A 14,509-nucleotide genomic window follows, 5' to 3' on the forward strand; every position below is an offset into this window, starting at 1 on the left:
CAAATTGTCAACCACAAAAATATTGTGTCATCTTGTTACTTCTTTTAAGGTAACGTTGTGATGAATTTTCGACTTTAACATCAGCATCATCGCTGACATCATTATTAATACTCTTGTCCTCGTTAACGGCGAATTCATTGTTGTCAGTTATTTTATGAATTTGAGGAAATATTCATTCATCTTCCTCATATGATTGATTTTCATCACTGAAATCAAACATGTCTGTGAATTTTACGCATCAGATTCTTTTTATTCTATTTTTCTCTGGCAAAAATACAAAGAAGGTTATTTTTATTGTACCCAAGCAATATACTACGACCAGTTTTGATATTTAATTTGCTTTTCTTACAAGTGCAAAGCAAGTTGAACAAAATGCATGCATTTTGCTTAAATTTGGCTTTCTATTGCGAAAAGCTTCATATCGAGTTCTAGAAAATCTTTTGTTAAATGTATGCAGCAGTTATTAGTGCATACGTTAAGACCACCTCAGCAGGAATAACCTTCTTAGTGACACACAATATGGTTTCCGCTCTGCAAGATCTACCGCAGATGTGCTGACGGTTATATCCCACAGGATTAGTGAATCTCTTGAGAAAGGCTTCCTTTCTAGGGCAATTGCTCTTGACATATCAAAGGCCTTCGACAAAGTATGGCATAAGGGTCTACTTCACAAGATTTCCAGTTACAGTGTAAATGGAAACGTTTTCTCAATCATTAAATCATTTCTCATAAGAGTAGTGGTAGATGGACAAAAATCGGAGGCCTGCAATATAAATGCTGGAGTCCCTCAGGGGTCAATCCTGGGCCCAACTCTCTTCTTAATCTACATCAATGACCTCCCTAAACACATACTTAAATCATTCATTGACATCTATGCTGATGACACGACCATCTACGGCAACACATCAAAGGTTGTAAATGACAAAGTTCTCTCTGATTCTCTCTCCTCTGATCTCGAGCGCGTGGTTCAGTGGGGGAAGATGTGGCTGATTACCTTTAATGCATCCAAAACCAAACTCCTATCCTTACATCATCAACGCTCTGATCCCCAGCTGGCATCAATTGTGATGGATGGCTCTCGTCTGGGTGAGGCCCCGTGTTTTGACAAGCTTCTGGATTTGACCTTTACTCCTGATCTGAAATGGAACACGTACATCAAGTCTATTGCCATGGTCGCTGGAAAGATGGTGGGATCCTTCTACCGCTCCAGAAGATATCTCACTACTGATGCAATTCTCTATCTATATAAAAGCCAAGTACGTCCAAGGATGGAATAATGTTGCCATATCTGGGCAGGAGCTGCTAAAAACAGCCTATCCTGCCTTGACAGAGTACAAAATAGATTTCGTGGCTTGGGGGGGATGCCCTTTTCTCTACTCTGCAACCTCTCTCCTACAGAAGAGACGTTGCAAGCCTATCCTTGTTTTATCGTTACTTCCATGGCAGGTGCTCATCTGAACTCCAATCTCTGGTCCCCCCTCGCCAATCATTCACGAAAAATACCCGTCTAGGTGAATCCACTGTGAAAAATTTCCCCCACTCTATATCTGTGCCTAAATCAAAACACGGATTCCATGAACAAAGCTTCTTTCTTAGAACTGCACGCCTGTGGAACTCTGTTCCGTCTGCCTGCTTCCCACCGGACTACAACTTGGATGTCTTCAAGTCCAATGTTAACAAATTCCTAATGAACCACCCCCTTAAGTAAACACTTCATCAAATCTCCACACTAACGTAATGTACTTGCAATAATCCTTATCCCTGAGTGGCTTCCGGGCCTTGATAAGTGGTGATCACTGTGTAAAAAAAAAAAAAAAAGGTTTTGGGTGAGTTTTGATTCAATGAGTAGACATCTTGCCATTTCAAAAAGCGAAACTGGCATAGGGCCGACCACTTCCCTAGATGAGTTCATAATTAAAGGATACTCTAATTTAACATCTAAATCTGACCCCCAAGATCGCCATGGGCATGGAATATGTGCCTACATTAAAGATGGTTTTCCGTGTGGTAGGGATATCTCCAGAGAAGACCCTAATTTACCTTATATGTGCTTCCGGATTGCACTTACTTACACCACTGCATTTATATTTGCTCCCTATCGCTCCCACAACAGCGGAGTTACTATCTTTAAGAGCATATCTGAGAAAATTGACCACATCATGTCTGCTCATCCTTCGGCTAACATCCATATTTGTGGTGACTAACCCACTCGAATAAGACAGATGATGAGGGGAGGTTCTGTCATGATTTTGCCATTGCCTATGACCTCAGCCAGATTGTTCAGAAACCCACCCGTGTGTCCGATATTTCCGGTCAGTACACTGGCCTTCTAGACCTTTTTCTCACAACTTCCCCTGAGCTATGTTCATGCTCCGTTCTGTCTCCTCTGGGATCTTCCGATCACTCGGTTGTATCAGTTAAGATAAAAACAAAATGCAATAAGTCTTCAGACATACCTCTCCATCGATACTCTATGGCTGACTAGGATAGCTTCCGTACATTTATATCTGATCTACCTCTGCAATCCATGTTTAAAAAGATGTGTCCTCTATAGTATCAGACCTGACCGAATGGTAAATTGTAGGCATCGACCGATTCATACCATCTAAAAAATTCCAACAAAAACCTAACAGCCAACCATGGTTCTCTCCAGAATGTGCTGCTGCCATCGCGCACAGAAATCACCTTCTCCATAGCAACCAACATAATAGATGTACTGTGACTAGAGCTGCTTTCAGGACTGCCAGTAACTACTGTAAAAGAGTAATAAAACATGCAAGAGAGATATATGCTCAGTCCGTTAAATCCAAAGTAGCTGAGTAGCGGCTCGGTTCCCAAATAGCAAACGTGTGTTCTATCCCAACTATCATCAATGGACCTGAGGTCATCTTGTTAGCATCAGACAAGGCCAAACTATTTGCCAAGAACTTTGCAGCTAATTCTACCCTATGCGACGAAGGCCATCAACTCCCTGTATTTCCTCCTATAACAGACAACATGCTATGCAACATATAAATATCAATACCTTGATTCCAGTAAAGCAACTGGCCCTGATGGCATTCCAATTATTATTTAGAAAACTGTTTAAGAGTTGCCTTTTTTTTTTTTTTTTTTACATGGAGTTCACCACTTATCAAGGCCCAATGGCCACTCGATGGTAAGGGTTATTGTGTGTACAGTACTCAATGGGATAGTGTAGCCATAGTATTGAAGAATTTGTAAGGTGTCATTACTTAGGGGGGGGCGGTTCATCAGGAATTTGTTTGTGTTGGACTTGAAGACATCCAGGTTGAAGTCGGGAGGGAAACAGGCAAGCGGAACAGAGTTCCACAGGCGTGCAGTTCTAAGAAAGAAGCTTTGTTCATGGTATCTACGTTTTGATTTAGGCACAGATAGGGAGTGGGGAAAATTATTGACAGTGGTTTCAGCTAGTCGGGTGTTTTTTTAAAAAGATTGCCGAGGGGGGACCAGAGAATGGAAATAATGATAGAACAATGACAGGTTCGCTATGTCTCTTCTGTGGGAAAGAGGTTGCAGGGTAGAGAAAAAGGCATCCCCCACCAAGCCACGGGGTCTATTTTGTACTCTGTCAAGGCAGGATAGGCTGTTTTTAGCAGTCCCTGCCCAGATGTGGCAGCAGTACTCCATCTTTGGACGTACTTGGCTCTTATATAGATAGAGAATTGCATCAGCAGTGAGATATCTTCTGGAGCGGTAGAAGGATCCCACCATTTTCCCAGCAACCTTGGCCAGAGACTTGATGTATGTGTTCCATTTAAGATCAGGTGTAAAGGTCAAACCCAGGAGCTTATCAAAGCCTGGGGCCTTCCTTAGACGAGAGCCATCCATTTCAATTAATGCCAGATGGGGATCAGAGCGTTTATGATGTAGAGATAGGAGCTTGGTCTTAGATGCATTAAAGGTAACCAGCCACCTCTTCCCCCACTGTACCACGCGCTCAAGATCAGAGGAGAGAAAATCAGAGAGAACATCATCATTTACGGCCTTTGATGTGTTGCCATAGATGGTCGTGTCATCAGCAAAGATGTCAACGAAAGATTTTAGTATATGTTTTGGGAGATTATTGATGTAGATCAAGAAGAGAGTTGGGCCTAGGATGGAGCCCTGAGGGACTCCAGAATTAATACCGTGGGCCTCTGATTTCTGCCCATCAACCACTACTCTTCTTTTTCTTTTTTTTTTTTTACAAAGGCATCACCACATTATCAAGGCCCAGAGGCCACTCAAGGATAAGGGTTAAAGAGTGTACAGTAGAAATTGGTCAATATAGTAATCATTAGTAATGAAAATTTGGTAAATTTAATAACTTATATGGAACGGCTCATCAAGAACTTATTTACTTTAGACTTGAACACATCCATATTGTAGTCAACCGGAAAGCAGGAAAACGGAAGACAATTCCACAGGCGTGCAGTTCTAAGAAAGAAGCTTTGTTCATGGAATCTACGTTTAGGTTTAGGCACAGATAAAGAGTGGGGGAAATTATTGATAGTGTTTACAGCTAGACGAGTGTTTCTTGTGAAAGTTTGGCGAGGGGGGACCATAGATTGAAGCTCAGTTGAACACTTTCCATGAAAATAACGATACATCAGAGACAAACTCGCAACATCTCTTCTGTAAGATAGAGGTTGCAAGGAGGAGAAAAGGACATCTCCCACGAGGCTACGAAGTCTATTTTGAACTCTATCAAGGCAGGACAAGTCCTTTCTAGCAGCTCCTGCCCAGATGTGGCAACAGTATTCCATCCTTGGACGTACCTGGCTCTTATATAGGTAGAGAATAGCATCAGCAGTGAGATATCTACTGGATCGATAGAAAGATCCCACCATTTTTCCAGCGGCCTTGGCAACAGATTTGATATACGTGTTCCATTTAAGATCAGGAGTAATGGTCAAGCCCAGAAGCTTGTCAAAACTTGAGGCCTCCTGAAGACGAGAGCCATTCATTTCAATTGATGACAAATGTGGATTAGAATGTTGATGATGTAAAGAGAGAAGCTTGGTTTTAGATGCATTAAAAGTAACCAGCCACTCCTTTCCCCATTGTACTACGTGCTCAAGATCAGAGGAGAGAGAATTGGAGAGAACTTGGTCATTTACTGTCTTAGATGTGCTACCATAAATGGTAGTGTCGTCAGCATAAATGTCTACAAATGATGTAAGGATATGATTTGGAAGATCATTAATGTAGATCAGGAAAAGAGTTGGGCCCAGGATGGATCCCTGAGGGACACCGGCATTAATACTGTGAGCTTCTGATTTTTGCCCCTCAACTACTACTCTTATGAACCTATCAGAAAGAAATGATTTAATAATTGAGAAGACTTTTCCAGCTATACCATAGCTAGCGATCTTATGAAGTAAACCTTTATGCCATACCCTATCAAAGGCTTTAGATATGTCAAGAGCAATTGCCCTAGAAAGATTGCCACCGTCGAGAGATTTGCTAATCCTATGCGATATAACTGTAAGGACATCTGCTGTAGATCTAGCAGAACAGAAACCATATTGAGTGTCACTAAGAAGGTTATTTTTGTTGAGATGTTTGATTACTTCTGTATTTAACACAGATTCTAGCAACTTACTCATGACGCACAGGAGACTTATTGGCCTGTACTGAGAGGGGGATGAGCGATCACCTGAATTCTTAAATACAGGGCATACTGATGAGATTTTCCAGGGAGATGGGAAACTATTCTCCTTAAGACAACGTTTAAACAGTTTTGTAAGTATGGGTGCTAATTCAGGTTGAAGTTTTTTGAGTACTATAATTGGAATACCATCAGGGCCAGTTGCTTTACTCGAATCAAGGTTTTTGATTAGCTTCGCAACATCACGTACAGATATACGTATATCACATAGCGTGTTTTCTGATACAGGAGGAAATATTGGGGGTTGGCGGTCTTGGTCGCAAAGGGTAGAATTAGCTGCAAAGTTCTTGACAAAGAGTTTGGCTTTGTCTGATGCTGACGAGATTACATCAGGTCCATTGATAATAGTTGGGATGGAGCACACGCTTCTGTTCAGGATTCTGTTTGCTATTTGCCAAAACTGGTGGGAACCAAGCCGCTGCTCAGCTACTTTGGACTTAACAGATTGAGCATACAACACTCTTGCGTTCCTTATTACTTTCTTACAATGGTTGCTGGCAGTCCTGAAAACGGCTTTAGTTTCCATACATCTATTACGTTTGAAGCAGTGGAAAAAGTGATTTCTGTGCGCAATGGCAGCAGCACATTCTAGAGAGAACCATGGCTGGCTGTTAGGTTTTTGCTGAAACTTTTTAGAGGGTATGAAATGGTCAATACCTACAATTAACCATTCAGTTAGGTCTAATACTATAGAGGACACATCCTTTTTAAACATGGAATGCAGAGGTAGATCAGATATAAATGTACGGAAGCTATCCCAGTCAGCCTTAGTGTATCGATATACTGTACAATGAAGAGGTACGTCTGGGGACTTATTACATTTCATTTTTATCTTAATTGATACAACAGAGTGGTCGGAAGATCCAAGAGGCGACAGAACAGAAACTGAACATAGTTCAGGGCAAGTTGTGAGAAAAAGGTCTAGTAGGCTGGCATACTGGCCGTCATTATCGGGCACACGGGTAGGTTCCTGAACAATCTGAGTGAGGTCATAGGCAATGGAGAAATCATGACAGAACCTCCCCTCATCATCGGTCTTGTTTGAGTGGGTCAACCATTCGACATTGTGAACATTGAAGTCTCCACATACGTGAATGTTAGCTGAAGGATAAGCAGATAGGACTTGGTCAATTTTCTCAGATATGCTTTGAAAGATAGTAACTCCGCTGTTGTGGGGGCGATAGAGAGTAAATATAAATGCAGTAGTGTGAGCTAAAGCAACCCGGAAGCACATATAGGGTAAGTTAGGATCTTCCCTGGAGATGTCCCTCCCACATGGAAAGCTATCTTTAATATAGGCACATATTCCATGCCCATGGCGATCTTGGGGGTCAGATTTAGAAGTTAAGTTAGAGTATCCTGAAATTGCAAACTCATCTAGGGAAATAGCCTGTCCAATGCCAGTTTCACTTAAAAATAAAAGGTCTGGTTTAGTCTCCTGTAATTGGGTTTCAACCTCTGGAAGGTTAGAACGAAGACCCCTGATGTTGGAGAAGGAGACATGGTAGTAGGGGTCTACGTTGGAAGTTGGAGAACCGGGTTTAATCGTGTATTTTTTCTTGAAACTTGTCATGATGAAATTTTGGAATTTGTGGACTAGGTCGACAGATTTACTTAGAGCAGGACAGAGAGGGGAAATTAAGAGAGAAAAAGAAACAAAAAATTTTTTTTTTTTTTTTTTTTATATTTGTAGCTAATGATAAGGTAAAGCCGTAACAATTACCCACTAGTATGGCATCGAGAGGCCCCACCAGAAGCTACTGCATGGTCCAGAATCCATTCACCAAATGGCAATACAGCAGCCCCAGTACTTTGCACCTGCTGATAGGACAGCCTCCTTAGTGGTTAATCCAAGGTTCGGGTCCCTGACTATCAGGCGGATAACGTCAGCCCAGACAAAACGTTTACCTCCAGCACCCTTACTAGTGACATGGCTACAAGGATAGACATAGAAACAGAAAATTTCCGCCATCTCAGCCAACTGTTCGCAAAAATACTGCCAACCTAGAAAACAGCTTTTTCTTCTCCCTTTGTCCGAAAAATCACTCATTTAAAAAATGAGGACTGAGGGACAAATAAGAAGAAGCGAGAGTAACAGGAGCTGCCGATAACGCATCCACAATGCGTTTTCTACTCTCCATTAAAAAAAAAAAAAAACTATTAAGTATTATACTTAATAAAAGTCCAACAGACGTGTTTAAGGGAAAGTATGGTGATAGATTCCCCTCACACGAACTAAAAATGAGTATAATTCGTAATTTTTGCTATCAACTCGGTAGATAAATAAACATATGTACGAGGAAAAAAAACAAAAAAAAGCTAGCATTTAATAAAACAGAAATACACAAATTAAATACTGAAATAAAATGGAGTTGTTAATATTTTAAATCTAAAATAAAAAGCATGATTGAAATCACTTATCTCAACAAAAACAATTCCGTCTCCAAATTGCAAACTGTATTGAAAGAAATTCAGTTAGTAGCGTTCAAAACATTTTTTTTTGAAATTAGCCGTTAAAAGAATCTTCTGAGCCTATCTGAGAGAAATGATTTAATGATAGAGAAAACATTTCCAGTTATACCGTAGCTGGAAATCTCGTGTAGTAGGCCCTTATGCCATACCTTGTCGAAGGCCTTAAGGAGAAGTTCTTCCCAACACCCTGAAAAACCTCATCAGTATGCCCTGTATTTAAGAATTCAGGTGATAAGTCATCTCCCTCTCAGTATAAACCAATAAGACTCCTGTGTGTCATGAGTAAGTTGCTGGAATCCATATTAAATAGAGAAGTAGTCAACAATTGATGGCCTTCGTCATGATCGGGTAGAATTAGCTGCAAAGTTCTTGGTTCATAAGAGTAGTGGTCGATGGACAAAAATCAGAGGCCTGCAGTATTAATGCTGGAGTTCCTCAAGGTTCAATCCTGGGCCCAACTCTCTTCCTGATCTACAGAAGAGACGTTGCGAGCCTATCCTTGTTTTATCGTTATTTCCATGGCAGGTGCTCGTCTGAACTCCAATCTCTGGTCCCCCCTCGCCAATCTTTCACGAAAAATACCCGTCTAGGTGAATCCACTGTGAAAAATTTCCCCCACTCTTTATCTGTGCCTAATTCAAAACGTGGATTCCATGAACAAAGCTTCTTTCTTAGAACTGCACACCTGTGGAACTCTGTTCTGTCTGCCTGCTTCCCACCTGACTACAACCAGGATGTCTTCAAGTCCAACGTTAACAAATTCCTAATGAACCACCCCCTTAAGTAAACACTTCATCAAATCTCCACACTAACGTACTGTACTTGCAATAACCCTTATCCCTGAGTGGCTTCCGGGCCTTGATAAGTGGTGACCACCATGTAAAAAAAAACAAAAAAAAAAAAACAACCTCAGCAGAAATAACCTTCTTAGTGACATGCAATATGGTTTCTGTTCTGCCAGATCTACAGCAGATGTGCTAACGGTTATATCACATAGGATTAGTGAATCTCTTGACAAAGCAATTGCTCTTGACATATCAAAAGTATTTGATAAGGTATGGCATAAGGACCTACTTCACAAGATTTCCAGTTACAGTGTAAATGGAAACGTTTTCTCAATCATTAAATCATTTCTCTTTGATAGGCTCATAAGAGTAGTGGTTGATGGGCAGAAATCAGAGGCCCTCAGTATTAATGCTGGAGTCCTTCAGGGGTCCATCCTGGGCCCAACTCTTTTCCTGATCTACATCAATGATCTCCCTAAACATATACTTAAATCATTTGTTGACATCTATGCTGATGACACGACCATCTATGGCAACACATCAAAGGCCGTAAATGATCAAGTTCTCTCTGATTCTCTCTCCTCTGATCTCGAGCGCGTGGTACAGAGGGGGAAGAGGTGGCTGGTTACTTTTAATGTATCTAAAACCAAGCTTCTATCTTTACATCATCAACGCTCTGATCCCCATCTGGCATCAATTGAAATGGATGGCTCTCGACTAGGAGAAGCCCCATGTTTTGACTAGCTTCTGGGATTGACTTTTACTCCTGATCTGAAATGGAACACGTACATCAAGTCTGTTGCCAAGGTCGCTGGAAAGATGGTGGGATCCTTCTACCACTCCAGAAGATATCTCACTGCTGATGCAATTCTCTACTATATAAAAGCCAAGTACGTCCAAGGATGGAGTACTGTTGCCACATCTGGGCAGGAGCTGCAAAAAACAGCCTATCCTACCTTGACAGAGTACAAAATAGACTTTGTGGCTTAGTGGGGGATGCCCTTTTATCTTCCCTACAACGTCTCTCCCACAGGAGGGACGTTGTGAGCCTATCTTTGTTTTATCGTTACTTCCATGGCAAGTGCTCATCTGAGATCCAATTCCTGGTTCCCCCCTCGCCAATCTTTCACGAAAAACACCAGTCTAGCTGAAACCACCGTCAAAAAATTTTCCAAAACCAAAACGTAGATTTCATGAACAAAGCTTCCTTCTTAGAAGTGCACGCCTGTGGAACTCTCTTCAGTTTGCCTGTTTCCCACCTTACTACAACTTGGATGTCATCAAGTCCAACATAAACAAATTCCTGATGAACCGCCCCCTTAAATAAGACACTTTATCAAATCTCAACACTAACGTACTGCAATAACCCTTATCCCTGAGTGGCTTATGGGCCTTGATAAGTGGTGACCACCCTGTAAAAAAAAAAAAAAAGATTTTGCAATGATCTTTCTGCAGTTCTGTTTGAGTGAGATGAATTAGGGACTGGTTTTTCACGTTTGATGATAAATTAATAAAAGTTTAAAGTCTTTATAAGTGAATTCTGTACCATTGTCAGAGTGAATACACTTTATTGCACCATAAGTGGCCATGTTAACTCAATATTTTTTAGTTGCTAGCAAAGTATCCGAATTGTTCTTTAAGAAATAAACCATTATTAAACCGGAATAATCATGTACAAAATTTAATGCATACCTGAAGTTTTCTCTGCCTATCGGTTCCACGGGACCATTCAAGTCACAATGCACCAGTGATCGGATTTTCGTGGCTTTCTTGTCTGGCATCTTGTTTTGGTACTTTGCCATTTTACCTTGTGTACAAACGTCGCAGTTTGTCAAGTTTTTTTAAGTTTTTATTTTTATTTTGTCAACCACATTCGGCAACTTTTTGATATCTGGAATATTGCAGTGCCCAAGAATTTTATGCCATGTCTGTCAGTTGGTTTTTGATGGGACTACGCTATGTAAAGAATATAATCTTCCATTTTCTTTACAGTTCCATTCGGGTACACCAGTTTTGTTTTATGGGGGCTAAAGTTTATATTTGCACCTTGTTTAATGGCGGCTTGAACAGAAAATACATTTTGTTTGAATTTTGGGATTAGAAGAGGATTTTCCAGAAACAAAGTTCACTTTTATTGTTTCTTAGTGAGATTTTAGCATCGCCTCTTTCCAAAACGATATCGTTTACGCAACTGCCGTCAGCCAGCTCTACAAAGTGACTCTAAGGGTTAAAGTTCGGATCAAAATTAATAAAATCAAATTCTTTCATAATTACACGTGCCGCTTGTACAGAAAATATATTTTGTTTAAATTTCTGAGAAGAGCGTTTTCCAAAGTTCACCTTTATTGTTCCTTAGTAAGATTTTAGCATCACTTCAAAACAATATTGTTTATTCAACTGCCATTAGTTAGCTCTACTCTGAGGGTTAAAGTTGGGATCAAAATTAATAAAATCAGATTCCTTCGTAATTACATGTGTTGTTGCACCACAATCGACAAGTTGTTACTGTTTTTGAAGTGTCAAATGTACATGAAAATAAAAATGTATGTTTGCTAATGGAGCTCTGCATTTTTAATGGAATCGCCTTTGAAATTTTTGTATATACATTGGAAACGCTTGTGATTGTGTCGCCCATAATTGTAGCAAATAATGTTCGTCCTTTTTATTGGGAGAAAAATTGTTTTTAGAAAAGTTGCGGTTTTTATGTAAGGTAAAGGTATAATTTAATTTTAGTGTTTTTAAGTGGGCATTTTTAAATTTCATGATATTTGTAGATTTTTTTTTTTTTCCTGTGATCATTTTCTCAGTTTGTTCGTAACTTCTAAGTGCTATTTTGAACTGACTAAAAGTCATGGGTTTTTCTTTCTGAGTTATCACGGTGATAAACAGCTTAAAATCATTCAGCAACCCTTTAAAGATCATGGAGATTAACAAACTGTTGCTAATAACTTTGCCAGACATTTTTAATAAATTTGCGGTTGTTTCAGCCCTTATAATATAATCTGTAATTGTTTCGGCTTTGGTATGCTTCAGAGACGTCAGTTCAGTATATAAAGAGATAATTTTGGGTTTTCTTTCCAATAAATAATGCTCTCTTAATATGTTTAATGCTTTGCAGCCATCGTCCAAGGCTTCTCGCATTACCAGAGATAGATTTCTGTCATCCAAGCACTATATTAATTCCACAAAGACAGTTGCATTCTTTTCAATAAACTCAGCGTCGTTACTGTTTTCATGTTGTGCCTGAATTACCTTGTGTAACTTTTGGATTTTTAAATATCCTAAAAATTTTACTTGCCACAATTCGAATTTTGATTCTGATCCATCAAAGTCTTCCGCTAGGTCCATAACCTCTTGAATGTTAAGCTATGTTTAATTTCAGAAGAGTTTCCGATGAGTAATTTTTCTATACAAGTTCTGGAGATGAAGAATTCTCAGTGGGCAGCTGTTCTCTACAGGTTCTGGACTTTATAATTTTGCAAGCAAAGAGCAAAAAATCCTTCTCGTGTTGACACAAAAAATTATGTGTTGGCATGCAAACAGATTTAACTTTTATGGAGCAATTCTGGTTTCTGATTGGTTGATAGCAGAACATGAATTAATTTGATTCATCAGTTCCTATCAGCAGCGTTTATAAATAGAATCTCCTAATTATCCCCATTAGATATCAAAAATATTGCAACATATAATAGATCAATATCACAATAGATCAATATTATACAGATGTTACAAAAATGAACTGCATGTGAAAATAAGTTGCAGTTATTAATTTTCCAACAAATTTATAATGAAACAATCATTACTTTACCTCTGCCAATCTGTCGGCCAATGACTTCACCATAATTACACTGTAGTCATCACATTCTTTTTCAAACCTAGAAAGAAAACATAAAATATCAAAAAAATGTGTGACTATTATGATGCTCTTTACTTGTGAATTGATTATTGCTTCGTTTTAAATAAATTTTATGTCGTTTCTTGATTGCCAGAAGCAAATGTCATAGCTAATACATCAGATGAGTTAGAAACAATCACCAACTAATCAGCAGATTGATAATTTATATTATTATGACTGATTTCAGGTGTATCTTGTTGAACTCAGGAATATTTGTTGAACTCGGGAATCTGTCAATAAATGACAATATGAGGGTTTCTGACTGTGAGAGAAATATCTCCTCTGAAATGTTTCACTAAAGAAAATGAAAATATTGAAAGGATTAAATTAATAAAATCGATTGGAAATACAATTTTTTTAATATGGTCGATATTTGCCATAAATAACTGGTAATATAGAATTGACTATATACAAGAAATGACTAAGCTATTATACACATATGACTAAAGCTATTACACATTTACATATGACCCAACCTATTAAATGTTTATTAATATGACTAAAGTTATTAAATGTTTACGTATGACTAAAGCTATTAAATGTTTATATATGACTGAAGCTATTTAAATATGACTAATTTGGTTGACTCTGCTTTCTATATAAGATATCTATGTTTTCTGTGTGTATACATACTTTTCACATAAAATATCAGCACCCAATCCTGCTGTGACAGCAAAAAGTCCAATGTGATCTTCCAAACTGCTTTCCTTTGGAGCAATAAAATCCGACAGGCAATAATAAGGTTCCTGGAAATTTCCAATTTTCTTTGCCTACAATAAAACAACACTTAAATTAATACTTGTTTTTTTTTCATAAATGACTAAAAAACATTTGCTTATAGAGACATAAAAAGGTGGAATCTTACTCTGATTCCAATAAAAATGAATAACTGATATTTTTTTTTTTAGAAAATTTAAAAGTTTTATGCTTATGTAATAACTAAAATACCTTTATACAGGGTGGCTAAGAAGTCACTGAATGATTTTTAATTTAAATACCTAATCTAAATACGTAATTTAATTGAAGTAACTTAATGGGATTTAAACATAATATGACAGACATTAGAGATTCTTTGTTTCTGAATTTTAACGGCGCTTGACGTTTCTAACATTTAAATGTTTTTTGGTTTTTCACATAAAATATCAGCACCCAATCCTGCTGTTATTGTTAACTAATGCCAACTTCATCATGAATGTTCTTGTAAATAAGCTTATGATTAAACCATAGATCGCAACTCTTATCGTCAAAATGTCTCATACCTGTTGACGTAATCCATAAAATGTTGAAATGGGCTCTCCATCATCACCATACAACTCAATATCATCTCCAACAGAATTGGCCCGATATAAAGAAACCACTCCATTTGCCTGCAACAGTTTTTCTGTAATAATCTTATACAGCATTTTCTGGGCAGCTTTAAATAATTTTTCAGCTTCTTTGCCTTCAAAAGAAAAGAATAAGAGTAACAAGTGTAATCTTTAGCTGATAACATAATGGAGGCACATATGATGATGGTAAATTGTCCAAAGTGCCATAACTCTTTCTAACAAGCAAAAGAATTGAAAAAGAATGTATCATCAAATAACAAATAAAATATGATGAACAGCAGTTGTAAAAATAACAATATTTTATTGAGAGAAAAAAAAAAGACTTGGAAGCTGTTGAGTTAAAAGCATGTGTTTACCT

General features: G+C 38.5%; 1 protein-coding gene across 1 annotated transcript in view; it reads right to left on the reverse strand.

The window, feature by feature from the left end:
• The window catches only part of LOC145270423 (methionine synthase-like), a 164,358-nt gene that overhangs the window by 10,709 nt on the left and 139,140 nt on the right, over positions 1 to 14,509 (reverse strand). The window contains exons 29-31 of the mRNA XM_080126066.1: positions 14,083 to 14,264; positions 13,457 to 13,593; positions 12,737 to 12,803 (exon numbers count right to left, since the gene is read on the reverse strand). Of these exons, the coding sequence (XP_079982192.1) occupies positions 12,737 to 12,803; positions 13,457 to 13,593; positions 14,083 to 14,264 (386 nt within the window). The remainder of the gene's footprint in view (positions 1 to 12,736; positions 12,804 to 13,456; positions 13,594 to 14,082; positions 14,265 to 14,509) is intronic.

The sequence above is a fragment of the Euprymna scolopes genome, chromosome 4 (assembly GCF_053919585.1).
Source record: "Euprymna scolopes isolate OS-2025 chromosome 4, ASM5391958v1, whole genome shotgun sequence".
In the NCBI taxonomy this organism is placed as follows: Eukaryota; Metazoa; Mollusca; class Cephalopoda; order Sepiida; family Sepiolidae; genus Euprymna; species Euprymna scolopes.